The sequence below is a fragment of the Oryctolagus cuniculus genome, chromosome 15 (assembly GCF_964237555.1).
Source record: "Oryctolagus cuniculus chromosome 15, mOryCun1.1, whole genome shotgun sequence".
NCBI classification, from domain to species: domain Eukaryota; kingdom Metazoa; phylum Chordata; class Mammalia; order Lagomorpha; family Leporidae; genus Oryctolagus; species Oryctolagus cuniculus.
Genome location: NC_091446.1, coordinates 14,931,242 through 14,957,854, shown reverse-complemented (window position 1 = coordinate 14,957,854; position 26,613 = coordinate 14,931,242). Strand labels below are relative to the sequence as shown.

The window sequence follows — 26,613 nt, the reverse complement described above, 5'->3', positions numbered from 1 at the left end:
AGTTCTCTATAGTAAATAAATATAATCAAGATACATTGTGTCATTCTTCATGAAAGCTAACTCCTTTAGTCTTGGGCTTATTGAAAGAGTACCCATAACATTCACATGGCTCTTCTTAAAAAAGATTATTTATTCATTTAAAAATCAGTTACCAAGAGAGGGAGAGACAGGCAGATCTTCTACCCACTGGTTTATTCTTCAAATGGCTGCAAAGGCTGGGGCAGGGATAGGGGAACAGGCCAAAGCCAGGAGAGAGGAACTTCATCCCAGTCTCTCACATGGGTAGAAGGGGCCCAAAAATCAGGCCATCTTTTTATTTATTTATTTATTTTTTATTTAGTAAATATATATTTTCAAAGTACAGTTAATGGATTACAATGGCTCCCCCCCCCATAATTTCCCTCCCACTCACATCCCTCCCATCTCCCGCTCCCTCTCCCATTCCATTCACATCAAGATTCATTTTTCAATTATCTTTATATACAGAAGATCAATTCAGTATATATTAAGTAAAGATTTCATCAGTTTGCACCCACACAGAAACACAAATGTAAAATACTGTTTGTTGAATTAACAACTTGACACTCTTGTTTATGGCGTCAGTAATCTCCCTAGGCTCTACTCATGAGTTGCCAAGGCTATGGAAGCCTTTTGAGTTCGCCGACTTCGATCTTATTCCGACAGGGTCATAGTCAAAGTGGAAGTTCTCCCCTCCCTTCAGAGAAAGGTACCTCCTTCTTTGATGGCCCATTCTTTCCACTGGGATCTCACTCGCAGAGATCTTCCATTTAGGTCTTCTTCTTCTTCTTTTTTTTCCAGGGTGTCTTGGCTTTACATGCTTAAATACTCTCATGGGCTTTTCAGCCAGATCTGCATGCCTTAAAGACTGATTCTGAGGCCAGAGTGCTATTTAGGACATCTGCCAATCTATGAGTCTACTGTGTATCCCGCTTCCCATGATGGATCGTTCTCTCCCTTTTTTATTTTCTATCAGCTAGTATTAGCAGACACTAGTCTTGTTTGTGTGATCCCTTTGACTCTTAGACCTATCAGTGTGATCAATTGTGGATTGAAATTGATCACTTGGACTAGTGAGATGGCATTGGTACATGCCACCTTGATGGGATTGTATTGGGATCCCCTGGCATGATTCTAACTCCACCATTTGGGGCAAGTCTGATTGAGCATGTCCCAAATTGTACTTCTCCTTCCTCTCTTATTCCCACTCTAATATTTAACAGGGATCACTTTTCAGTTACAATTTAAACACCTAAGAATAATTGTTAATTATTATTCTATATATAATAATTATTATTATAATTGTTAATCACAGAGTTCAACCGATAGTACTAGAACAAAACAAAGAGAAAATACTAAAATGGATAAAGTATTACATTGTACATCAACAGTCAGGACAAGAGCTGATCAAGTCACTGTTTCTCATAGTGTCCATTTCACTTCAACAGGTTTCCCCTTTGGTGCTCAGTTAGTTGTCGCCAATCAGGGAGAACATATGATATTTGTCCCTTTGAGACTGGCTTCATTCACTCAGCATAATGTTTTCCAGATTCCTCCATCTTGTTCCAAATGACTGGATTTCGTTGTTTTTGACTGCTTTATAGTATTCTATATTGTACATATCCCATAATTTCTTTATCCAGTCTACTGTTGATGGGCATTTGGGTTGGTTCCAGGTCTTAGCTATTGTGAACTGAGCTGCAATAAACATTAATGTGCAGTCAGCTTGTTTGTTTGCCAATTTAATTTCCTTTGAGTAAATTCCAAGGAGTGGTATGGCTGGGTTGAATGGTAGGGTTATCTTCAGGTTTCTGAGGAATCTCCAGACTGACTTCCATAGTGGCTTGACCAGTTTGCATTCCCACCAACAGTGGGTTAGTGTCCCTTTTTCCCCACATCCTCGCCAGCATCTATTGTTGGTAGATTTCTGAATGTGAGCCATTCTAACCGGGGTGAGGTGAAACCTCATTGTGGTTTTGATTTGCATTTCCCTGATTGCTAGTGATCTTGAACATTTTTTCATGTGTCTGTTGGCCATTTGGATTTCCTCTTTTGAAAAATGTCTATTGAGGTCCTCGGCCCATCTCTTAAGTGGGTTGTTTGTTTTGATGTTGTGGGGTTTCTTCATTTCTTTGTAGATTCTGGTTATCAACCCTTTATCTGTTGCATAGTTTGCAAATATTTTTTCCCATTCTGTTGGTTGCCTCTTCACTTTCCTGACTGTTACTTTTGAAGTACAGAAACTTCTCAGTTTGATGCAATCCCAATAGTTGATTTTGGCTTTGACTGCCTGTGCCTCCCGGGTCTTTTCCAGAAATTCTTTGCCTGTGCCAATATCTTGAAGGGTTTCTCCAATGCTCTCTAATAATTTGATGGTGTCGGGTCATAGATTTAAGTCTTTAATCCATGTTGAGTGAATTTTTGTATAAGGTGTAAGGTAGGGGTCTTGCTTCATGCTTCTGCACGTGGAAATCCAATTTTCCCAGGACCATTTATTGAATAGACTGTCCTTACTCCAGGGATTGGTTTTGGTTCCTGGATCAAATATGAGTTGGCTGTAGATGTTTGGATTGATTTCTGGTGTTTCAATTCTATTCCATTGGTCTATCCATTGTTTTTGTACCAGTACCATGCTGTTTTGATTACAACTGCCCTGTTATGTCCTGAAATCTGGGATTGTGATGCCTCCAGCTTTGTTTTTGTTGTACAAGATTGCTTTGGCTATTCGAGGTCTCCTGTGTCCATATGAATTTCAGCATCATTTTTTCCAGATCTGAGAAGAATGTCTTTGCTATCTTGGTTGGTATTGCATTGAATGTATAAATTGCTTTTGGGAGAATGGACATTTTGATGATGTTGATTCTTCCAATCCATGAGCATGGAAGATTTTTCCATTTTTGGTATCCTCTTCTATTTCTTTCTTTAAGGTTTTGTAATTCTCAATGTAGAGATTGTTAACATCCTTGGTTAAGTTTCTTCCAAGGTATTTGATTGTTTTTGTAGCTATTGTGAATGGGATTGATCTTAGCAGTTCTTCCTCAGCTGTGGCATTGCCTGTGTATACAAAGGCTGTTGATTTTTGTGCATTGATTTTATATCCTGCTACTTTGCCAAACTCTTCTATGAGTTCCAATAGCCTCTTAGTAGAGTTCTTTGAGTCCCCTAAATAAAGAATCATATCGTCTGCCAAGAGGGATAGTTTGAGTTCTTCCTTCCCAATTTGTATCCCTTTAATTTCTTTTTCTTGCCTAATAGCTCTGGCTAAAAATTCCAGAACTATATTGAATAGCAGTGGTGAGAGTGGGCATCCCTGTCTGGTACCAGATCTCAGTGGAAATGCTTCCAACTTTTCCCCATTCAATAGGATGTTGGCCGTGGGTTTCACATAAATTGCTTTCATTGTATTGAGGAATGTTCCTTCCAAACACAGTTTGCTTAGAGTTTTTATCATGAAAGGGTGTTGTATTTTATCAAATGCTTTCTCTGAATCCATTGAGATAATCATATGGTTTTTCTTCTGCAGTCTGTTAATGTGGTGTATCACGTTGATTGTTTTGTGCACATTGAACCATCCCTGCAAGCCAGGGATAAATCTCACTTGGTCTGGGTGGATGATCTTTCTGATGAGTTGCATTCTATTGGCGAGAATTTTATTGAGGATTTTTGCATCTATGTTCATCAGGGATATTGGTCTGTAATCCTCTTACAATGCTGCATCTTTTTCCGGCTTAGGAATTAAGGTTATGCTGGCTTCAAAGAAAGACTTTGGGAGGATTCCCTCTTTTTCGATTGTTCTGAATAGTTTGAGAAGAATTGGAGTTAGTTCTTCTTTAAATGTCTGGTAGAATTCAGCAGTGAATCCATCTGGTCCTGGGCTTTTCTTTGTTGGGAGGCCTTTATTACTGTTTCAATTTCTGTCTCAGTTATGGGTCTGTTTAGGTTTTCGATGTCTTCCTGGTTCAATTTAGGCAGGTTGCATGTGTCCAGGAATCTATCCATTTCTGATAGGTTTCCCTGTTTGCTGGCATACAAGTCCTTGTAGTAATTTCTGATGATTCTTTTTATTTCTGTGGTGTCTGTTGTTACATTTCCTTTTTCATCTCTGATTTTATTGATTTGGGTCTTTTCTTTTTTTCGTTAGTTGGTCCAATGGGGTTTCAATTCTGTTTATTTTTTCAAAAAACCAGCTCCTCGTTTGGCTGATTTTTTGTAATGTTTTTCTTGATTCAATCCTGTTGATTTCTTCTCTGATTTTAATTATTTCTCTTCTCCTACTAGATTTGGGTCTGGTTTGCTGTAGGTTTTCTAGATCCTTGAGGTGAATTGAAAGCTCATCTATTTGGTGCCTTTCCAATTTCTTGATATAGAAACCTATTGATACAAACTTTCCTCTTAACACTGCTTTTGCTGTATCCCATAAGTTTTGGTATGTTGTGCTGTTATCCTCATTTACTTCCAGAAAGTTTTTGATTTCTCTTTTGATTTCTTCTATGACCCATTGTTCATTCAGGAGCATGTTGTTCAATCTCCATGTGTTTGTGTATGCTCTAGGGATTCCTGAGTTGCTAATTTCCAACTTCATTCCTTTATGGTCTGAGAAGCTGCATGGTATGATTCTAATTCTTTTGAATTTGCTGAGACTTGCTTTATGGCCTAGTATGTGGTCAATCCTAGAGAAGGTTCCATGTACTGCTGAGAAGAATGTAAAATCTTTAGATGTAGGATGAAAAGTTCTGTAGATATCTGTTAGATCCATTTGGGCTATAGTGTCGTTTAATCTACTGTATCCTTGTTGATCTTCTGTCCTATTGATCTGTCTCTTTCTGAGAGTGGAGTATTGAAGTCCCCAGTACTATTGTATTGGGGTCTAAGTCTCCCTTTAAGTCCGTTAATAAATCTTTTAGATAAACTGGTGCCCTGTAATTAGGTGCATATACATTGATAATCGTTATATCTTCCTGTTGAATTGATCCCTTAGTCATTATATAGTGTCCCTCTTTGTCTTTCCTAACAGTTTTTGTGGTACAGTTTATGTTGTCCGATATTAAGATGGCTACGCCCGCTCTTTTTTAATTTCTGTTGGCATGGTATATCTTTTTCCAGCCTTTCACTTTCAGTCTGTATGCATATTTGTTGGAAAGATGTGTTTCTTGTAAGCAGCAAATAGATGGGTTTTGTTCCTTAAGCCAGTCAGCCAATTGGTGTCTTTTCACTTACAGTTCAGGCCATTAACATTCAATGTGACTATTGATAAGTGGTAACTTTGCCCTGCCATTTGCCAAAGATATTTTCTAATATATGCTTTGAATTCCCTGTGATCTTTTGCTGTGAGGTTTCCTTCCTTTACCTTCTTTCATATTGATGACCGTGTTTCTGTGTTTCTGTGTGTAACACATCTTTAAGCATCTTTTGCAGGGCTGGACGAGTGGCGACAAATTCTTTCAATTTCTGTTTGCTATGAAAGGTCTTTATTTCACCTTCATTCACAAATGAGAGCTTTGCAGGATATAATATTCTGGGCTGGCAGTTTTTCTCTCTTAGTCCCTGGGCTATGTCTCGCCATTCCCTTCTAGCTTGTAGGGTTTCTGATGGGAAGTCTGCTGTGAGTCTAATTGGAGATCCTCTGAGAGTAATCTGACGTTTCTCTCTTGCACATTTTAGGATCTTTTCTTTATGTTTCACTGTGGAGAGTTTAATTACCACGTGTTGTGGTGAGAATCTGTTTTGGTCTTGTTTATTAGGGGTTCTATGAGCTTCCTGTACTAGGATGTCTCTGTCCTTCTCCAAACCTGGGAAATTTTCTGCTAATATCTCACTAAAAAGGCCTTCTAATCCTTTCTCCCTCTCCATGCCTTCAGGAACTCCTAGAATCTGAATGTTGGGTTTTTTAATAGTATCCTCTAGATTCCGCACAATATGTTTTAGATTTCTAATTTCCTCTTCTTTTCTTTGGTTTGACTGTATCCTTTCCTGTTCTCTGTCTTCTATGTCCAATATTCTCTCTTTTGCTTCACACATTCTGTTTTTAAGGCTCTCTAATGTGTTTGTCATTTGATCTATTGAATTCTTCATTTCATTATGATTTCTCGTCACTATCACAGTTTCCTGTTGTACTAGTTGTTTCGTTTCATTTTGATTCCTCCTTAATATTTCATTTTCATGAGAGAGATTTTCTATCTTGTCCATTAAGGATTTCTGTAGTTCAAGAATTTGTTTTTGAGAACTTCTTAATGTTCTTATCAATTTTTTGAGATCTGCTTCTTGCATTTCTTCTATCTCATCATCTTCATAATCTTGAATTGGGGTGTCTTTTTCATAGTGTCTTCCTTGTTCTTATTACCTTGTTTTTTGAATTTGTTGTTTAGCATATTGGAGATATTCTTTGGTTTCTTCACTGTGGTGTTTTTTCTTGTTATACTATGACTCTAGATTAAGTGGACTGTCTGTTTTTGATGGAGCCTTAGAGACTTGAGATGGGTGTGGCCTGAGAGCTCTGATTCCTTAGGGTTAAGGGTGTGCTAAAGGTGACACTCCCAGGTTAGGCGTGGTAAATCTCTTCCTTTCCTTCCCTCCTCTCCCCTCCCTTCCCTTCCCTCCCCTCCCCTCCCCTCCCTTCTCGTCCCTTCCCTTCTTTCCTCTCTTTCTTTCCCTTCCCTTTCCTTTCCTTTCCCTTCCCCTTCCCCTTCCTTCCCCTTCCTTCCCCTTCCCCTTCCCCTTCCCCTTTCCCTCCCCCTCCCCTTTCCCTCCCCCTTCCCTTCCTTCCTTTTTTCTTTTTTTTTCCTTTTTTTTTTTTTTTTACAGGCAGAGTGGACAGTGAGAGAGAGAGACAAAGAGAAAGGTCTTCCTTTGCCGTTGGTTCACCCTCCAATGGCCACCGCGGCCGGCGCGCTGTGGCCGGCGCACCGCGCTGATCCGATGGCAGGAGCCAGGAGCCAGGTGCTTCTCCTGGTCTCCCATGGGGTGCAGGGCCCAAGCACCTGGGCCATCCTCCACTGCACTCCCTGGCCACAGCAGAGAGCTGGCCTGGAAGAGGGGCAACCGGGACAGAATCCGGCGCCCCGACCGGGACTAGAACCCGGTGTGCCGGCGCCGCTAGGCGGAGGATTAGCCTAGTGAGCCATGGCGCCGGCCCTTTTTCTTTTTCTTTTTCTTTTTCTTTTTCTTTTTCTTTCTTTTTCAAAAGGGAAGTAATTCCACACAGCTGAACAGAATTGGAGGTAGTGAGCAGGAAAATGATATACCCACAGGAGCCAGAGATCGGAAGCTCTTTCCCAAGGACCACACAGGGAATCTGTCCTGCCCTCAGTGTGGGCTCAAATTCTCCTGCAGTCTCCCACTGGGTTGCCAAGGTTACCGAATTGTAGAATCTCTGGAGAGTACTCACCTGAATTCCGTGAGTTCTCTCCCGCACCGTCTCTTTTTTTCACAGTCTCAGTTCAGTAGCACCACACATTCACTAGGTCCTAATCTCCTGTTAATTCACCCTCCTGTCCCCAGAGTCAGGTTTTTCTGCTAGGCTCAGGGCTGGTGCAGACCTGAGGTTGCCCTGCTTATGACGTATGTCGAAGATGGCGCCTGCTCTTTGTCTTGCTCGCCTTTGAGAAGTGAGCGGAGAGAGAGAAACTTGTGTCCGTATCGGTCACTTTTTTTTTTCTGTCTCTCTCTTCTAGTTAGCCTGGTGAACTTTTCCCCCATGGGGTCATTCCCTCTAGGCTCCTCTTTCCGCTTGCCTGCTGGTGTCTCGGGCTATTGAGGTTTGGCTCACCTCGCGTTCCAGCGCTGGTGTGTTGAGTCTGCCGCTGGTGTCCCAAACTGTGGGCTCCCATGCTCTCCACACAGGTCCACTGTGAATCACTAGTTCCAGAAGAGTTTCCTCTGCTGTTTCTTCCCCTACTCTTCCTTGAACCTGCAGTATCTCCACTTTTATTAAACTGTCTCTCCCTGGACTATCAGTGTGCTCCCTTCCTATTCTGCCATCTTGCCGCCAACTCCAATCAGGCCATCTTCTACTGTTTTCCCTAGGCCAATAGCAGAGAGCTAATGGGAAACGAACCAGGACACAAACCAGCACCCATGTGGGATGACCACATGTGGAGGCCTTACCTGCTATGCCACAATTGTCAGCCTCATTCACATGAATCTTTAATCAGTATGTTAAAAACTGTGCTCTCAGTAGCTAAAACTTGTAGGTTTCACTTTAATATCTATGTGCTATATTTTATAAGAGGTAAACTAAAATTTCAAAATAACAATGAATTATGTATATTGTTTTGCAGAGCCACATGTCCTATGTGTTAAAAAATTGGAAATATCCTCTGGACTTCGCTATAATCCAGATTTTTGTTTTCTTTTATTTTTTAAAAGATTTATTATATTTATTTGAAAGGCAGAGTTATAGAAAATAGGAGAGGACAGAGAGAGAAAGAGAGAGAGGGAGAGAGAGAGAGATCAATTTCCTTCCTCCACTGATTCACTCCCCAAATGGCCACAATGAACAGGCTGGACCAGGCAGGCTGAAGCCAGGAGCTACTTCTGGGTCTCATATGTAGGTGCAGGGGACCAAGCACTTGTGACATTTTCCGCTGCTTTCCCAGGTGCATTAGCAGGGAGCTGGATCAAAAGTGGGTCAGCTGGGACATGAACTGGCACCCATATGAGATGCTGGTGCTATAGTCAGTGGCATTAACCCACTATGCCACAACACAGGCTCCAATCCAGATTTTTAAAATTAATTCTTTGTCTTGATAGCTATAATATCTGATACTATTACCTAAATATTTGTAATCCTTTTTCCTGTTTTCTTTAGCTTGCCAGTGTAATGGACATAGCACTTGCATCAATAACAACGTGTGTGAACAGTGTAAAAATCTGACCACAGGAAAACAGTGTCAAGACTGCATGCCAGGTTATTATGGAGACCCAACCAATGGAGGACAGTGCACAGGTGAGCAATTGTATTTTGCTTCAGTGTCTTTTCACTAAGAAAAATAAAATTGAGAAAGGTCTGCTTGTTCTGAGAAACATATATCACTACAGAACTTTTTTTTTTCCCATTCAGTTTCAATGTTTTGGAATGTAAGATATGTTTGTTAGGGACTCTGTGTATGTGATATATTTGTATTTAAAAAGATGTTTTGTTTCAAAATTTAGCAAATGCAGATACATGAAAAGAACAGTTACCTATAATCTCATTCAGAGTAATCATTGCTGAGTTTAATAGTAGGTTGTCAGTTTGACTTTAGAAATAAGAAATAATTTTCATGAAAACTGTATACTTTATATCAGGTGAGATTTATTTTTGTATAGTGTGGTGATATGACATAATGTTTAAGATAATTGATTTGTAATCATTCCTGAACTGAAATACCAACTCTGTCACTTTTTGAATGTATGATCTTGGCTAGTTCACCTAGCTTCTTAGAGCCTTATTTTCCTTAGAATTAAAATATCTCATTGGGTTGTTGTAAAGATCAAATGAGAGCATATATAAGATAGACCTTCAGAAATGAAGCACATAAAAAGTATTATAATTACTAACTATAGCCATCACACTTTTCATTCACTAAATCCTACATTCTGCTTCATATTTTTAATCTACTTTCTCTAAATGGAGATTGACTCTATAGCACCCACATTAAAACTTGAGTAATTGGCTAGTTGACTATGAGAAGATAAGGAATCACTACAGAGGGAGTGGAGCCTGAGCCTGGCCTAGATGTGCTTTTTTTTTGGGGGGGGGGTGTTGGTTCTTAGATATTTATTTTTTATTTTTATAATGTGAACAAACTTCATGTATTTCTATTTTTTTTTATTTTTATTTTTTTGACAGGCAGAGTGGACAGTGAGAGAGAGAGACAGAGAGAAAGGTCTTCCTTTGCCGTTGGTTTACCCTCCAGTGGCTGCTTTGGCCAGCGCGCTGCGGCTGGCGCACCTCGCTGATCCAATGGCAGGAGCCAGGTGCTTCTCCTGGTCTCCCATGGGGTGCAGGGCCCAAGCACTTGGGCCATCCTCCACTGCACTCCCTGGCCACAGCAGCGAGCTGGCCTGGAAGAGGGGCAACCGGGACAGAATCCGGTGCCCCGACTGGGACTAGAACCCGGTGTGCCGGCGCTGCAAGGCAGAGGATTAGCCTAGTGAGCCGCGGCGCCGGCCCATGTATTTCTCATATACAGACTTAAGAGCACAAAGGTACTTCTTACCCTGCCCTCCCTCCTGCCCGTGCTTCCACCTTCATTCTTCCTTCCTCTCTTGTTTATTTCTTTTAATTTTTATAATGACAAATCTTCTGTTTATTTTATAATCACAAGCTTAACCCTCTACCAAATAAAAGATTCAACAAAGAGTAAATAGAAAAACCACTGTCCACAAGTGTATAGACAAGTGCTGTAATAATAATCAAATCTAAAAATGTCAGTTTTGCTCATGTACATTACATTTTTGTACTCCATATATTAGTTGTGTCAAATCAGGGAAAACATGATATTTGTTTGGGACTAGCTTATTTCATTAAGCATAGTAGTTTCCATTTGTATCCATTTTGTTGCAATAGACAGGATATCATTCTTTTTAACAGTTGAGTAATATTCCATAGTGTATATATACCACATTTTCTTTATCCAGTTATCAGTTGATGGACACTTGAGTTAATTCCATATCTTAGTTATTGTGCATTGAGCTATAATAAATATGGGGATACAGATAACTCTTTCATTTGCTGATTTCATTTTGTTTGGGAAATGTCCAGGTGTGGGATGACTGAGTCATATGGTAGATCCATTTTCAGATTTCTGAGGAATCTCGATACTGTTTTCCATTATGGTTGCACTAGTTTGTATTCCCATAAAAAGTATATTAGGGTACCTTTTTCCCTACATGTTCACCAGCATTTATTGTTTTCTTTTTAATTTGTTTTCGATGATAGCCATTCTAACTGGGGTGAGGTAAAACCTCATTTTAGTTTTTACTTGCATTTACCTGATAGCTAGTGATCCTGAACATTTTTTCATATGTCTGTTGGCCATTTGAATTTCAACCTTTGAAAAATGCTGTTCAAGTCTTCTGCTCATTTCTTAACTGTATTTTTCATTTTGTTGTTCTTGAGTTTCTTGAGCTCTTTTTAGATTTTGGTTTTTAATCCTTTATCAGATGCATAGTTTGCTTTGAAACAGTAGCTGTATATTAGACTCTTCTGAAAACTTTTAAGAAAATATGAATGTCTAAGCCACTCCCTGAAACAAATCTTCATATGAGTTGGAGTTTTAGGGTAAATCTTGAAGTTGATTCTTTTTAAAGTTTTCAAGGTGACTCTACTGTGCACTTAGTGGTGAGGTCCATAGGTAGTTATGAACACATTCAATCTTTGTGTCAAAGAATTACTTAGGCAATAGTAGGTTTGTTGCTATCTGAGGACTCTGAATAAAATTTTGTGATATGGAGTGTTTTGTTTAAAGCTGTAATACAGATGAATGGTCTCAAATTTAGTATTTTGTGTGTTTTAGGTATAGTACTAATCAGCTTTCTATTTATTACCTCACATTAACTTCACAACTGTTGTGTTACGGATATTACTTTTATCTCCAGTTTACAAATGAACACAAATGTACAAGAGTGAAATAAAATACCCAAGGTAGTACAAGAAGTAAGGGAAGAAAATGATTGTTAGGCCTTGCTCTGAACTGTTCATGCGGAATTTATGTTAGTATGGATTGGGAAGACCTAGTAGTTGTTAGACCAAGGTTTTAGCTTAGTGCTAAGGTCAGTCATTATGCAAAGTACAGTAGTTATGGGTATTGGAGAATCCTCAAAATTTAGACTCACCTATTGGAATCAGATTGTGTATTTTTTATTGAATAAAATGTCAAAGTTTTGTAGTCATCCTGCTTTTTGAAGTGTTTTGCTACTGAATTTTCTGTAGCCAAAAATATATTTGGAGAAAAAATATATTTCATATAGTTTATTTGTATTTTTAATGTATTATTTCTATAATTTTAGGGATAGTATAACACTGAGGTGTTTTATTCACTTTACCATTTGCATGTCTCTGTAAACTCATGTCTTTAATATATAATTACATATTTTTTTATTTTCATGAAATAGTTTCATACATACTTTTTGACTTAATTAGATACCAATATTTAATAGTTCACCATGTTTTTGTTCTGCAATCTAATATATTTCTGTTGATGTTTATATAATTCCTCTAACCATACCTCAGTTATAGGGTATTATTTTTTATTTATGAAGAAATACATGTGATAAAACTTAACTTAGTGGCATCTAGCATATTCAAAATATTATGCAACCATTACCTATATCTAATTCCTAAACATTTTTGTCACCTAAAAAGGAAATAACATACTCATTAAGCAGTAGCTTGCAGCCCCTGGCTATTAGTAATCTGTTTTATGTCTTTATGAAGTTACTATTTCTGAATATTTCAAATGAATAGAATCATATAATATGTGACCTGCTGTGACTGGCTTCTTTCCCTTAGCATAATGGTTTTGATGTTCATTCTCAGTGTACTATGTATGAGTACTTCATTAATTTTTATGACTGAATAGTGTTCTGTCATGTATCTAAAGCACTCTTTTTTCATTGATGAAATTTGGATGCTTTGGACCTCTATAATATTGCTATGCAAGTTTTTCAATGCTTTTCAGTTTTTTTATATATACTTATGAATGGAATGGATGAATTATGTGGTTATTCCATGTTTAACTTTTTGAAGCATTGCCAAGTTGTTTTCTATAGTGGCTGTGCCATTTTACATTCTTAGCAGCAATCTAGAGGATTCCAGTTTCTCCATTTCATTTCCAGCACTTATTTTTCGTTTTGTTTAATTTTAGCCATCCTAGGGGGTATGAGTTTATAGTATCATTCAATTTTGATTTGCATTTCCATAATAATTAAATCATGCTGAGTAGCATTTCATGTGTATTCTTACTATTATATATTGTCTCAGGAGAAATGTCTATTCAAATCATTTGTCTATTAAAATTATTTTTAACATTGTGATATTATAGATATCACATAAAATTTACTGTTTTTAACATCTAAAAATATAGTTTAATGACATTAAGTACCTTCACGTTGTTGTGTAACTGTCATCACCAACCCTCTCCAAAATCTTTTTCATTTGCAAAACTGAAGCCCTGTATCCACATTTGCCACCGTTTCTCCCAGCCCATGGCAACCACCATTCTTCTTTCCATCTCTGTGAATTTGACTACAGTAAGGATTTTATGTGAGTGAAATTATGCTTTCAGGGTTCATTCATGTTTAGCATGTGTCAGAATACTTTTAGTTTTTAAGGCCAAATAATATTCCTTTGTATTTATATACACTTTTTATTTATTCATTCACCTGTACTGTAGATAGACATGAATTGCTTTTACCACATGGCTATCATGAATAATGCTGTTGTGAGTATGCCAGTGCAAATGTCTGATCAAATGTCTCCATTTTTCATCTGCTTATTGGCCATTTGTCTATCTTTTTGGAGAAGTATCTATTTAAATCTTTTGCCCATTTTTTAAATTTAGTTGTTTTCATTTATTTATTTTTGGCTATTCAGTTGTAGTGTTCTAAATACTAGACCCTTATAAGACACATGATTTTTTTTTCAAGATTTATTTATTTATTTGAAAGGCAGAGTTACAGAGAAGCAGAGGCAGAGAGAGAGAAAGGTCTTCCATCCACTGGTTCACTCCCCAAATGGTTGCAACAGCCAGAGCTGGGCAGATCTGAAGCCAGGAGCCAGGAGCTTTTCTCAGGTCTCCCACAAGGGGCCAGGGGCCCAAGGACCCTGGACCATCTTCCACTGCCTTCCCAGGCCATAGCTGAGAGCTAGATTGGAAATGGAGCAGCTGGGACTCAAACTGGCACCCATATGGGAATGTTGACACTGCAGGAGATGGCTTTACTCACCCACTGCGCCACAGTGCCAGCCCAAGACACTTGATTTCAAAATATTTTTTCTTTTTTTGCTGGCTGTTTTTTAGAAAATATGGAAACTAATAGGAATTAGTTGCATTTTTATGTCCTTTTAAGTACAAGTTTTAAATTTTGATGAAGTCCAATTTATCCGCTTTTTCTTTTATTACTTGTACTTTTGGTATCGTATGTAAGGATGCTTTGCCAACTGTAATGTTATGAAAATTATTTCTTGGCCGACGCCTTGGCTCACTTGGCTAATCTTCCACCTGCGGTGCTGGCACACCGGGTTCTAGTCCCGGTTGGGGTGCCGGATTCTGTCCCAGTTGCCCCTCTTCCAGGCCAGCTCTCTGCTGTGGCCCAGGAGTGCAGTGGAGGATGGCCCAAGTGCTTGGGCCCTGCACCCCATGGGAGACCAGGAGGAGGCACCTGGCTCCTGGCTTCGGATTGGTGCAGTGCGCTGGCTGTAGCGGCCATTTGAGGGGTGAACCAATGGAAGGAAGACCTTTCTCTCCATCTTTCTCTCTCACTGTCTAACTCTGCCTGTCAAAAAAAAATAAAATAAAAAAAAAATAAAAAGAAAAAGAAAAAATTATTTCTTGCCAAAATAGTCGATGGGACTATTTCAATGGTTGTGTTTGCTACAAAATGTTTTAAATTAGTATAGTAGGTTTTTATCATTCTGACAGGCAGAGAGCTTTTAGAAATATGTTCCCCTTTGGTGATGGTACTTATCTACTAGGTTTAAGACTACTTTAGTGGGGCCGGCACTGTGGCCCTGGCCTGAAGCACCAGCATCCCATATGGGCGCTGGTTCTAGTCCTGGTTGCTCCACCTCCGATCTAGCTCTCTGCTATAGCCTGGGAAAGCAGTAGAAGAAGGCCCAAGTCCTTGGGCCCCTGCACCCACCTGGGAGACCCAGAAGAAGCTCCTGGCTCCTGGCTCCTGGCTTCGGAAGGGCGCAGCTCCAGCTATTGCGGCCAATTGGGGAATGAACAATCGGATGGAAGACTCTCTCTCTTTCTGCCTCTCTTCTTTCTGTGTAACTGAATTTCAAATAAATAAATAAGTAAATCTTAAAAAAAAAAACAGACTAGTTTAGCTATTCCACATTAATTTTTGTGGCTAACATTACACATGTGGCAAGCTGAGGCACAATGCAGTGGAAAATTAAATACAATGAGATGTGTGCCTATATTATTCTCTGTTGTGTGTTCTCTGGTAGTTTATGAAGCTTTAAATAATTTCTGTTATTTTCCATGGTTCCTAAAGTTGACAAGATAATGGTTTTCCATATGTTATTTTTATATGGTCACGTGATATATAAAAGTCATTTTTACTTGTTAAGTTTATTATTATTAATGATTAGTTTAGTATTTGTGGTAGTCTGTTATAAGTAATTATTAAATATGTGGAATATTAAAATTATTTTCTCATTAGCATTCAAGAAAATTCTCTGATACAAACTTTCTCTGAAACTAATATATATATATATATATATATATATATATATATAAAATGTCTGTAGCTATGAGAGAATACATTTTGTGTTAAGAGCTTGGGCTTTGGAATCATACTACTTGGGTACATATCCTGGCAATGCCATTGTCACTTGGGTGAATTAAAATTTCAGTTTCTGAGTTTCTTATATACAAAATGCAGGTTATTTAATTTTCAGTGTTACAATGAATCTTAAATGACTTCCTTTATACATGAACTAATAATATGTGTCTTTAACTTTCCAGTGCTGTTATTGTGAGCCTATTATTGTTACTATTAACAATATCAGAAGGAGTAACTGTAGTTATAAAAATGTATGATTCAGTCTTTTTTTGGGTGGTATTACTTTTTTATTGTCTCTAATCTTAATTATAAATAATAGTAAATGAAAATCATTAAAGTTTCTAGAATAAAATGGCTCAATACAAGCTTAATTATGGTGGCTTTCAATGAAGGATTATTCTTGAAAAATACAATGAATGAAAGATTACTAAATGCAAGGTACTATATTAGGACTTAATTTAAATACATTTGTGGGACGCTATAATAGCGCTAAAAATAATTGAATGATAGAATGAGGGATAAAGAAATTAGTTATGACTGAAGGACCTGGGAAGCTCTCATAGAAGATTTAATTCAGTAGACCCTTTATAGTCGAAGGAAATTTATGAGCATTGTTTTTGCATAGTTATTATTAATGGCATGTTTTCCATTATAATGTACATTTAATATAAAACAAGTTACACTATTTAATCATAAAATGTATTAATATACTTATATGTGTATTTGTTTTATCCAATTATTTAAGAAAATATATACTATAATAAAGAGACTTTTTCATATAATGAACTGTACAGACATTTTAAAAATTGTAGGTTCTTATGTGTAATAATTTTCTTTATCTAGGTTTTACTCTTGCTTGATTTATTATAAGGTGTGTGATTTTTTTTGTTGGTGCTATGGATATTTTTCCTTTAACACTGCATTGAAAATTTTTTAGTACAGTTTACATTTATTTATCTTTTTGTTCTTTTTCTAAGTTTTTAAAATTATAAACATGCAGCACTGCCACATTGTACTCAATTATGCGAATTCTATGTGTATTGATCAAATCAGGGTAACATTTTCATCTCCTCATCACCACCTCATGTTCAGCATTTCCCTTCCAGCTATACATAAAATATGTGATAGCACCTTATTCTAGCTCTTCTCTTCCAGCCATTCATAAAATATATGGCGGGTTATTGTGACTGTAGTCAGCCCATTGATCTATAGAGCACTAAAATTTATTCCTGCATCAACTGTATTTTGTATTTTGGTATAGTTATCGAACTTCCTTCCATCCCCCCATGTCTAGTAATTGCTAGCCTAGATTTTAAAACATCATGTTATTGGCCGGCGCCGCGGCTCACTAGGCTAATCCTCGGCCTTGCGGCGCTGGCACACCGGGTTCTAGTGCCGGTTGGGGCGCCGGATTCTGTCCTGGTTGCCCCTCTTCCAGGCCAGCTCTCTACTGTGGCCAGGGAGTGCAGTGGAGGATGGCCCAAGTGCTTGGGCCCTGCACCCCATGGGAGACCAGGAAAAGCACCTGGCTCCTGCCATTGATCAGCGCAGTGCGCTGGTCGCAGCGCGCCAGCCGTGGCGGCCATTGGAGGGTGAACCAACGGCAAAGGAAGACCTTTCTCTCTGTCTCTCTCTCTCACTGTCCACTTTGCCTGTCAAAACAAACAAACAAAAATTCATGTTATCTTATTTCAAAAATTTCAATATTTTTTGCTTTTTTACAAGAGTGAAAAGAGTTCTTTCAACATGGTTAAAGTTCTGTTTTTTACTTTCACTTGTTATCAGTAAAACTTATGCTTTTCTTTTTGACATGCTATGAATATTGATTTATAGCAGGTTTATAGAGTTTAAAATTATTTTTTTAAATTTATCTGACTAGCAGAGAGAGAGAGAGAGAGAGAGCGCGCACACATGTATGCGTAAGAGAAAGATCCTCCGTCTACTGGTTCACTTTTCCAAATATCTGCAACAGCCAGGAATGGGCTAGGCCAAAGCCAACAGCTGGGAACTCAATCCAGATTGCTCATGTGAGTTTCAAGGATCCACTTCTTAAACCATCACTTGCCACTCCACAGGGTGTGTATTAGTAGGAAGCCAAACTTAGAAATGGAACAGGACTTGAACCCAGGCATTCTGATATGGGACCTGGCTATCCCAAGTGGCATTTTAAATGCTTCATCAAATGTCCTCCAAGTTTAAACCATTTAATATGTATACTAGGATATGACACAAATATTCTCTGAGACTTGAGAGTAGTAAAAGATAGATGAATTAATATTTTTCTCTCTATTCAGATGAGAGCTTTTTCACTTTAAACCCTTCTCACACATTGTTCATGGGAGCAGAAAGTTTATGACCAAATGAACTTGAGCATTTCTTAAAATAAATGTATGAACTTTAATTCTCTCAAGTTGTGAGCATTGACCTGGATAACCAAAAATGGCAGATAAATGAAAATAACTTGACATGGAGGTCTATGTTCTATTACTGTTGTGATATAACAAATTTAAAGATTCATATTTTCTGAGTGCATGTTATATTTCTGTGTGGCAGAGGAAAGCCAACTTGCTATTTTAAATATTCCAAGCACAGGCCATTAAGTGAATATTTAAATAATAAAAACAAATATTTAGTATATAAGAATGAAATTATATTTTGGTCAGTCTTTTCAGAATGACATTTTAATTCAAAGTCAACATATTAAGTAAACCAAAAAATCTTTTTAAAATGCAAGCCATAGTTGCTAGTTTTTAATCAAATGATTAAAAAATATACATTGAATAGCTTCTATAAGATGTGGAGGCTTCAGAAAGTATGTGGAAACATGGAGTTAAAAGGTAATTTTATTTTGGTACAAAATTACTTTTGAAATCCAGGTTTAGTTTGCTCATAATATGCATTTCCATGAGCTTGTGGAGATGTCTTGTATCCAGCTAGTGTGTCTTCTCACCGTACTAATATTTCAAACTCTTTGTTTTCCTTGATAGAACTGTCCCTCTAGCTTAAGATGCTCAGAAACCCTGTTTGTTGGGTTGTTTTTCAAAGTGATTAACCTTTAAAAGCTCTTCATTCTTTTTGTTTTCACAAAAAGAAAATCAAGGATGAGGAGGATTTAGTCTATGAAATCTGTATGAAAACTGAAAATGGGATATACTTCTCATATTTGGCTCTGATACTGTCATATTTTAAATAATTTGTGGGTTATTAGAAGATGCATCTTACTGTTTTTTCCTTTTATATGCCTTTTAAAAGATTTTCATGGGCTGATTCCCATAAACTTGTTAGAGTAAGTTGTCACTAAACTTTGAGGGGTGGGGAGCTTTGATACCTTTATCAAACCTGCTGCTTTCTTTAAGTCTCCTCTTCCTAATTTTAATTTGCACAAGGTTCTGTATTCCAGCTCCCACAACTCTGAAGAAACTTATGCTACTGCTTTTGACATTTCTATACTGTTTTTAGCTCTTCAGATTGGATGTTATGGAGTATTTCCATAATATTCCATATATTCATATTTTTAGATCTGTTATAGTAGTTTCATAATAGAGGACCTTTTGTTTTAAAAGTTTCTGACAATGAAGTATGTCACTTACATGCTTTATTTCTATACATATTTATTGATATATTTCTTATGGAATTTTGAAGACCATTCAGTGGTTTTAGATTTAGAAATAGAATGCTTATTTATTTGGGAACAGATAGAAACTTAATTTGTTTAAGAATTCAACATTTCTTATTTTATTTGATGTGAAACAGCTCATTTATCTTGTAATGTTTCAGGGTTTGTGTTATACAACAATCTGATACTATTTGGTTCTTAAAATATGCTATAATATATTGTAAATTTACTTAACAATAAAATTGTCTTTTATCATGATCTAAAAATATTGTAGAATTACTACTTGCTTGGAATTATATGCCTAGAATGAAAAAGAAAAGGTAAGTTGAAAGTAGAGCATATTTTTACTCATATTATAAAATATATATCAGCTTAGTTTACTGCCAATGACTAGAAGTTATTAATAAACTCTAAGCATGTATTTATTTTTTTCTAATATTTATAGAGTTTTAAACATTGAAAATCAAGCTAAATACCAGTTTGGATGCACACTTTTGCATTGCTCAAACAGTGTACAAAAACTAATTAGTAATGGTGGAGAAGTTAATTATGTATTAGAATTGCCTTGAGCAGGTGTAGGAAAGCATCAACATAAATAGTCTCTGTAAATATTTCACAAACATATTAAAATCCTCCTTAATATATTATTTAAGAATAAATGCCTTTTATTTTTCAGGTCCATTTTTATATACTATAGGACATGAATGCAGACAGTTGCTTTTTTCTTAGTCACATAATGTTATCTATACCTTTTATCTTGCTTTTTCTTGCAGTCCAATATATTGATCTATGATTTATCAGACACTATGATTTTCAAACACTCAGTTCTATATTTAAGTAACAATATAGCTTGTCTTATTATGAAATTCACATCTTCTTTCCAACTTTGTGTTGAAAATTTTCATACAAGGTCCACTACTACTATAATTATTTTAAGAAGATAATTCAGTGAAATTATTGCTTAAAAATACTTCTCTTTTAGATTTAATTTCAGTGAAACTTTTGATTCTTTTCTTATCCTCAACCCTTACCTTCCCTCCCAGTCTTACTCTGGCTGGACACTGTGACTTCTGTTCCCTTCTGTTCCCGTTGTTCTTATCAGTTAATGTCTTTGTGACTCCTCTTTTCTTCTGTTGCTATTGTGTATTAAAAGAATACTTGAAGTGGTTTTGGTTCTCATTAAATATTTGTTGAATTAATGCATGAATGCCCTTCTTATATCATGCTTCCTTTATGAGAAAATAAATAAAGAGATAACTTCTTTTTCTAAAACCATTCAAATTATTTCATTATTATATTTGTAATTGCATTACCTGCAAATTGTCTGTGAAATAAATAACAAACTCCTTTGTTCTCTGACTCCCAAATAATTTTTCTAGGTTAATATCCTACCATGCTTTTCATATTCCACCACAACTTTATTTTTAAAACCTTTTTTTATTTCATATTTTAATTAATGACAAGCTCCAAGTATTACTTTTTTTTTTTTTTTTTTTTTTGGACAGGCAGAGTGGACAGTGAGAGAGACAGAGAAAAAAGTCTTTCTTTGTCGTTGGTTCACCTTCCAATGGCCGCCACGGCTGGCGCTCTGCGGCTGGTGCATTGTGCTGATCCGAAGGCAGGAGCCAGGTGCTTCTCCTGGTCTCCCATGTGGGTGCAGGGCCCAAGCACTTGGGCCATCCTCCACTGCACTCCCGGGCCACAGCAGAGAGCTGGCCTGGAAGAGGGGCAACCAGGACAGAATCCGGTGCCCCGACTGGGACTAGAACCCAGTGTGCCGGCACCGCAGGCGGAAGATTAGCCTATTGAGCCGCGGTGCTGGCCTCCAAGCATTACATTGTAATATAGCTAATAATTATTTGCACTTTATGCTAAGTACATGCTGAAAAATTTTCCTAAAAATTTTACATTTAATTCTAAGCATTTTATAAAGTATATACCATTGTTCTTGCTAAGTGATAATTTACCTGTCTTACTATCTAAATAGGATGTGAATTTCTTAAGAGAAAAATTTATCTTAGATGGGCAGTAACATTGTACTTAGTACATAGTTAGCACTTTGCTTTATTAATGCTACTAAGGAAATGTAATATTTATTTCATCTGTTTTGGTCATTTTAATATTACCTAACAGAAAAATATTTCTGAACTAGCTAGAAAGTTTTCTAGCAAAATTAACCAATATTTTCCCTTTAGAAAACAAGGTAAAAAGTGCCCTACTCTTTTTAGTTTTGACTTTTCTGCTTTCTTTATTTCTCAGTAACAGAGCCAGTAGTGAAGCAATATTGGTTTCAGTGTGTGTATTATATTTCCTCTGAATGAGGATTGGTTTTAATAATTATAAATGATTTTTTTACTCTGAACTCATAACTCTTACTGAGCAATAATCCAATATTTAGTACATAAATTTTTCAATGAACAATTTTGATAGAAGTTATTTAAAGTTTAAATAAGGATAAAATACTATAATTTATTTAAGTTTCCTCAGTTTCTAGTTTTTCTTTGAAGAGAATGAATTGTTGCTATCTGACTTCTCAAATCTGCAACACTGCCCTTCTTACTGGGTTCTGGGGCAGCCTGCATGACCTTGATTCATGTCTGAGAAGGGGTGGAACTGACTCACCGGACTGTTTCAGGGCCCACAGCCAAGTACGATGTCCTCAGGCCTTTGTCTAGGGTACTAGATGTGTGTGTTTCCTGATGGCTTCATGAGCATGAAAATCTGTTCTGAGACCTCAGTTGAGTGAGACTGAAGCTGATTTATGGGACCGTTTCAAGATCCACAGTGGCACCAAGACAGCAGGTCAGCATTCAGGGGGACAGTGATAGGTGTGCCTCTCCGTAGGCCCCCAGAAGGACAGCACTACTCCTTGACCATAGCTGAGCGTGCCTGGGGCTGAGATCTAGACTTCTTTAAGAGTCATCTGTGAGGTTGAAGTTGATAAGCTTGTCCTGGGCACTCAAAGGGCTTATCTCATTGTGGGTCCTTGGCTGGGAAGAACTGTGTCTCACCTGCCACTGAGAGGGTCCAGAATCAAGATCCAGGGATGTCTCAGGATCTGCCCTGGGACTGAATCTGCAAACCTTTTGTGGTAGCAGATTGGGTGACTCTTGCAGTGGTTACTTTGTGCAGGGATCTGTTCTCAGACTACAGCAGAGAGGGGCTGGAGCTGAGTCAGGGCTTTCCCAAATCTGCTGTCCCACAGCTGCACAGGTGAGTGAGTCTCCCAGTTCTGAAGAATACATTTTTAAATCACATTGCTATTTGCACTTTTATCTTTGCCAGAAAGGTTACTCTATTTGTAATATAACTTATAATGTATCTATTAAGTATCATTAAATGTAATTATGCTAGGAGAATACAAAGGAAATTGATTCAATCTCCTAATCTCCAGAAGTTGTTGCTTTATGTATAGGACAGAAAACAATGTAGCAATGAAAGGATACAGGGATACAAACTGACTCTGAAACTAGCACTGTCAATGACTGCTTTTTGGTTTCATGTTCCTAACGTGCATTCTTTGTATACAACTTGTTTTAATAACCTTTATAACATCTTTTAAAATCCTTATTCAGTTTTGCTTATAATTTAATATTACAACTTTATATTTTAGGGTCACCTTCATGTGACCATATTATGTCCCTCCAGTGTATATCTAAGTTATAAAATCATCATCTTATAAAATTTTCAAAACAGAAGGCCACTGTATGATGATTTTACAGCTGCTTATTCAGCATAAAAAGATAGCTTTAAATGCTGACAACAATAGAATAATTTCAAAACTGTCATGAAATATAAATTTTAAACAAATGAATTTAAAGTGTACTTGTGCTATTTTACCCTGAAGTACGGTGCCACAGGGGATTTCTCACAAAATGAACTCACATGAAAAGTATTTTAACACGTTTTTCATCTCAGAAATTATTAAAGTTACTATACAATGATAATTATTTTAAGAAACTCTGCAAGCGTAACTGTTACTCAGTCTTGCCATAAAGGATAAATAAAGGGTTTATCCAAGTTTTAAAATATTAATAGGTATCATTTTAGTGAAGTTCTGAATACAAGAAAGTATTAATATGAAACTCTGAAGATTAATATTAAAATATGTCATGATGTATTCATTTATTATTTATGAAGTTACATACTACCAATATAGCTTGGTATCCTTTTATTGCTTGATAATAGTTTCCTTTATTTGTTACAGTTGTATACCTTGTGTTCATTTCTGTAATTCTTTTACCTTGTGTTCCATACGTAGTTCTATAAACTCAAAGCCATATTATGCAGATTTATTTAAATACCTCTTATGACAAAAAAACCCATGATTTTATGTAGAAATCTCTTCTGGTAAAATACCAGGTCATTGATGTTATTGTGATGCAGATATGTATATATTTACTTTTTATCATTTATTTATCTAAGAGGCAGAAAGATAGAGAAAGAGAGAATGCCTATTTGATGGTTTATTCCCTGAATGTCTGCAATAGCAGGCTGATGCTGAGCTGAAATTGGGAACTGGGAACTCAATCCTGGTCTCCTGTGCGGGTTGCAGGAACACAATTACTTTCTTTTTTAACTTTTATTTAATGAATATAAATTTCCAAAGTACAGCTTATGGATTACAATGGCTTCCCCCCCTCATAACTTCCCTCCCACCCGCAACCCTCCCCTTTCCCACTCCCTTTCCCCTTCCATTCACATCAAGATACATTTTCAATTCTCTTTATATACAGAAGATTGATTTAGTATATATTAAGTAAAGATTTCAACAGTTTGAACCCACTCAAAGTGAAAAATACTGTTTGAGTACTAGTTATAGCATTAAATCACAATGTACAGCACATTAAGGACAGAGATCCTACATGAGGAGTAAGTGCACAGTGATTCCTGTTGTTGACTTAACAAATTGACACTCTTGTTTATGGCCTCAGTAATCACCCTAGGCTCTTGTCATGAGTTGCCAAGGCTATGGAATCCCCCTGAGTTCACCAACTCTGATCATATTTAGACTAGGTCATAATCAAAGTGGAAGTTCTCTCCTCCCTTCAGAGAAAGGTACCTCCTTCTTTGATGACCTAGGAACACAATTACTTGATCCATCACCACTGCCTCCCAGTAAATGCAGTGTCAAGAAGCTGGAGTAAAAGTAATTCAGCCCAGATGTTCTGATGTGAGATATAGGCTTCTTAACCCCGAGGCTAAATATTCATCCCTATAAGCATATGTTTTTTTTCCAAAGATGGTAATAATAAGCAATTAGTAAGAAGCCTGATGTTTTGACCAAAATGAATGATTTTTTTCCAACATGTTTAAGCTCCAACACAAATTTTTATTGCTAATTGCCAGCATCATTCCATTATTGTCAGAAAAGATACAGATATTATTTCAATTTTTTGAATTTGTTGAGACTTTTTTTATAGTCTAGTATGTGATCTATCCTAGAGATTTTTCCATGTACTTATGAAAAGAATCTTTATTCTGCAACAGTGGGATGAAATGTACTATAGATATCTATTAGGTCCATTTGGTCTGTAGTGTTGATATGCTCTGTTTCCTTACTGATTTTTATTGTGGTTGATCTGTCTACTGATGAACCTGTTATTTGAAGTATCTCGTTATTATTGTGTTGGAGCTTATGTCTCCCTATAGATACATATTATTTGTTTTAGAAAACTGGATGTGTGCCCTATTTTTGGGTGCATATATATTTACTGTAGTCACATCTTCATGTGGAATTGGCCTCTTAATCATTACAGAATTACCTTCTTTGTAACTTCTAACAGTTTTTGTCTTAATGTTTATTATTTCTGATATGAGTGTAGCAACTGCTGCTTACTTTAGATTTCCATTTGCATGGATTATCTTTTTCCATCCTTTCACTTTCACTTTCAGTATGTGTGTGTCTTTATTTGTGAAGTGTGTTTTGTGTAGGTAGCATCTAGATGGGTCTTGTTTTTTAATCCATTCAGCCAGTCTATTTCTTTCTTTTAAAGATGTATTTGTTTATTTGAAGGGCAGAGTTTCAGCGAGGCAGAGGCAGAGGTAGAGAGAGAGAGAGAGAGAGCACGCGCACAAGCAAGCTTCCATCTGCTGGTTCACTCCCCAGATGGCTGCATCAGCCAGAGCTGAACAGATCTGAAGCCAGGAGCCAAGAGCTTCTTCCAGGTCTGCCACTTGGGTGCAGGGGTCTAAGGACTTAGGCCATCTTCTACTGCTTTCCCAGGCCATAGCAGAGAGCTATATCAGAAGTGGAACAGCTGGAACTTGAACCAGTGCCCAGATGGGATGCTGGCACTCTAGGCAGTGGCTTTACCTGCTATGCCACAGTGCCAGCCCCATTCTGTTTCTTTTAATTGGGGAATTTGGTTCATTTACATTCAAGGCTATTGATAAGTAATGAATTGGATGTTCCATTTTTCTACAAATATACCTGTTTGGTTTGAATCTCCTTTGTTCCTTTATCAAGAGATTTTCTTTTTTACCAAGAGGCAGAGAGAGAGAGTGAGGTCTTCCATCTGTTGGTTAATCCCCAATTGGCCACAATGCCCAGAGTTTAGCTGATCTTAATCTAGGAGACTGGAGCTTTTTCCAGGTCTCCCAGGAGGTGTAGGTGCCCAAGGACATGGGCCATCTTTTACTGCTTTCCAAGGCCATAGCAGAGAGCTGGATCAGAGTTGAGCAGCCAGGACTTGAACCGGCACCCATATGGGATGCCAGCACTGTAGGTGGTGCCTTTACCCCCTAAGCCATAGTACTGGTCCCACCAAGAGTTTTTCTGACTTCACATGCTTTCTTGATGTCAATTGTCTTTCTCTATGTCTATATGTAGTACATCCTTAAGCATCATTTGTAAGGCCTGGCCAAGTGGTGAAAATTCTTTCAATTTTTGCCTGTTCATCCATTTATGAACAAGAATTTTGGAGAATATTTTATTCTGGGTTGGCAATTCTCTTCCTTTAGGATTTGGACTATATCTCTCCATTTTCTCCAGGCCTATAGGGTTTCTTTTGAGAAATCTGTGGTCATTTGTATGGTAATTCCTTTAAAGTAGGTTTGGAATTTCTTACAACTTTTAGGATATTCTCTTTAAATTTATTTTTGAAATTTATGTTAGGCATAATTTCTGATCATACTTTTTTGGAACACTTCCAGTATTTGGATCTCTCTTTCTCCAAATTGGGGAAATTTTCTGCTACTATTTCACTGAATATGTTTTCTTAACCAGTCTTTTTTTCCATACTTTTGGAACTTCTGAGACTTGTATATTTGGTGGTTCAGTGGTATCCCATAAATCCCCAACACTGTGTTTGGCATTTCTTTTTTTATTTTTATTTTTTGTCTGATGTTTCAGAAGATTAGTTTTTTAGATCAGATATTCCTTCTGCTTCACGGAGTCTAATGTTATAGCTTTCGACTATGTATTTTTATTTGAGTTATTGAATACTTCTTTTGTAATATTTCTGTTTTTTCTTCATTGT

The 26,613-nt window shown here is 37.1% G+C and overlaps 1 protein-coding gene across 8 annotated transcripts in view; it reads left to right on the top strand.

The window, feature by feature from the left end:
• Positions 1–26,613, top strand: part of ATRNL1 (attractin like 1) — an 814,147-nt gene that overhangs the window by 264,009 nt on the left and 523,525 nt on the right. For 7 of the 8 annotated variants that reach the window (XR_011382205.1, XR_011382206.1, XM_070057169.1 and 4 more), the window contains exon 19: positions 8,825–8,962. Coding sequence is in view for 6 of the 8 variants with exons in the window: in XM_070057169.1 (XP_069913270.1) it covers positions 8,825–8,962 (138 nt within the window). In the remaining 2 variants the exon portion in view is untranslated. Of the gene's footprint in view, positions 1–8,824; positions 8,963–13,170; positions 13,668–26,613 lie in introns of those variants that run through there. The other variant, XM_070057173.1, reaches the window with a different exon arrangement.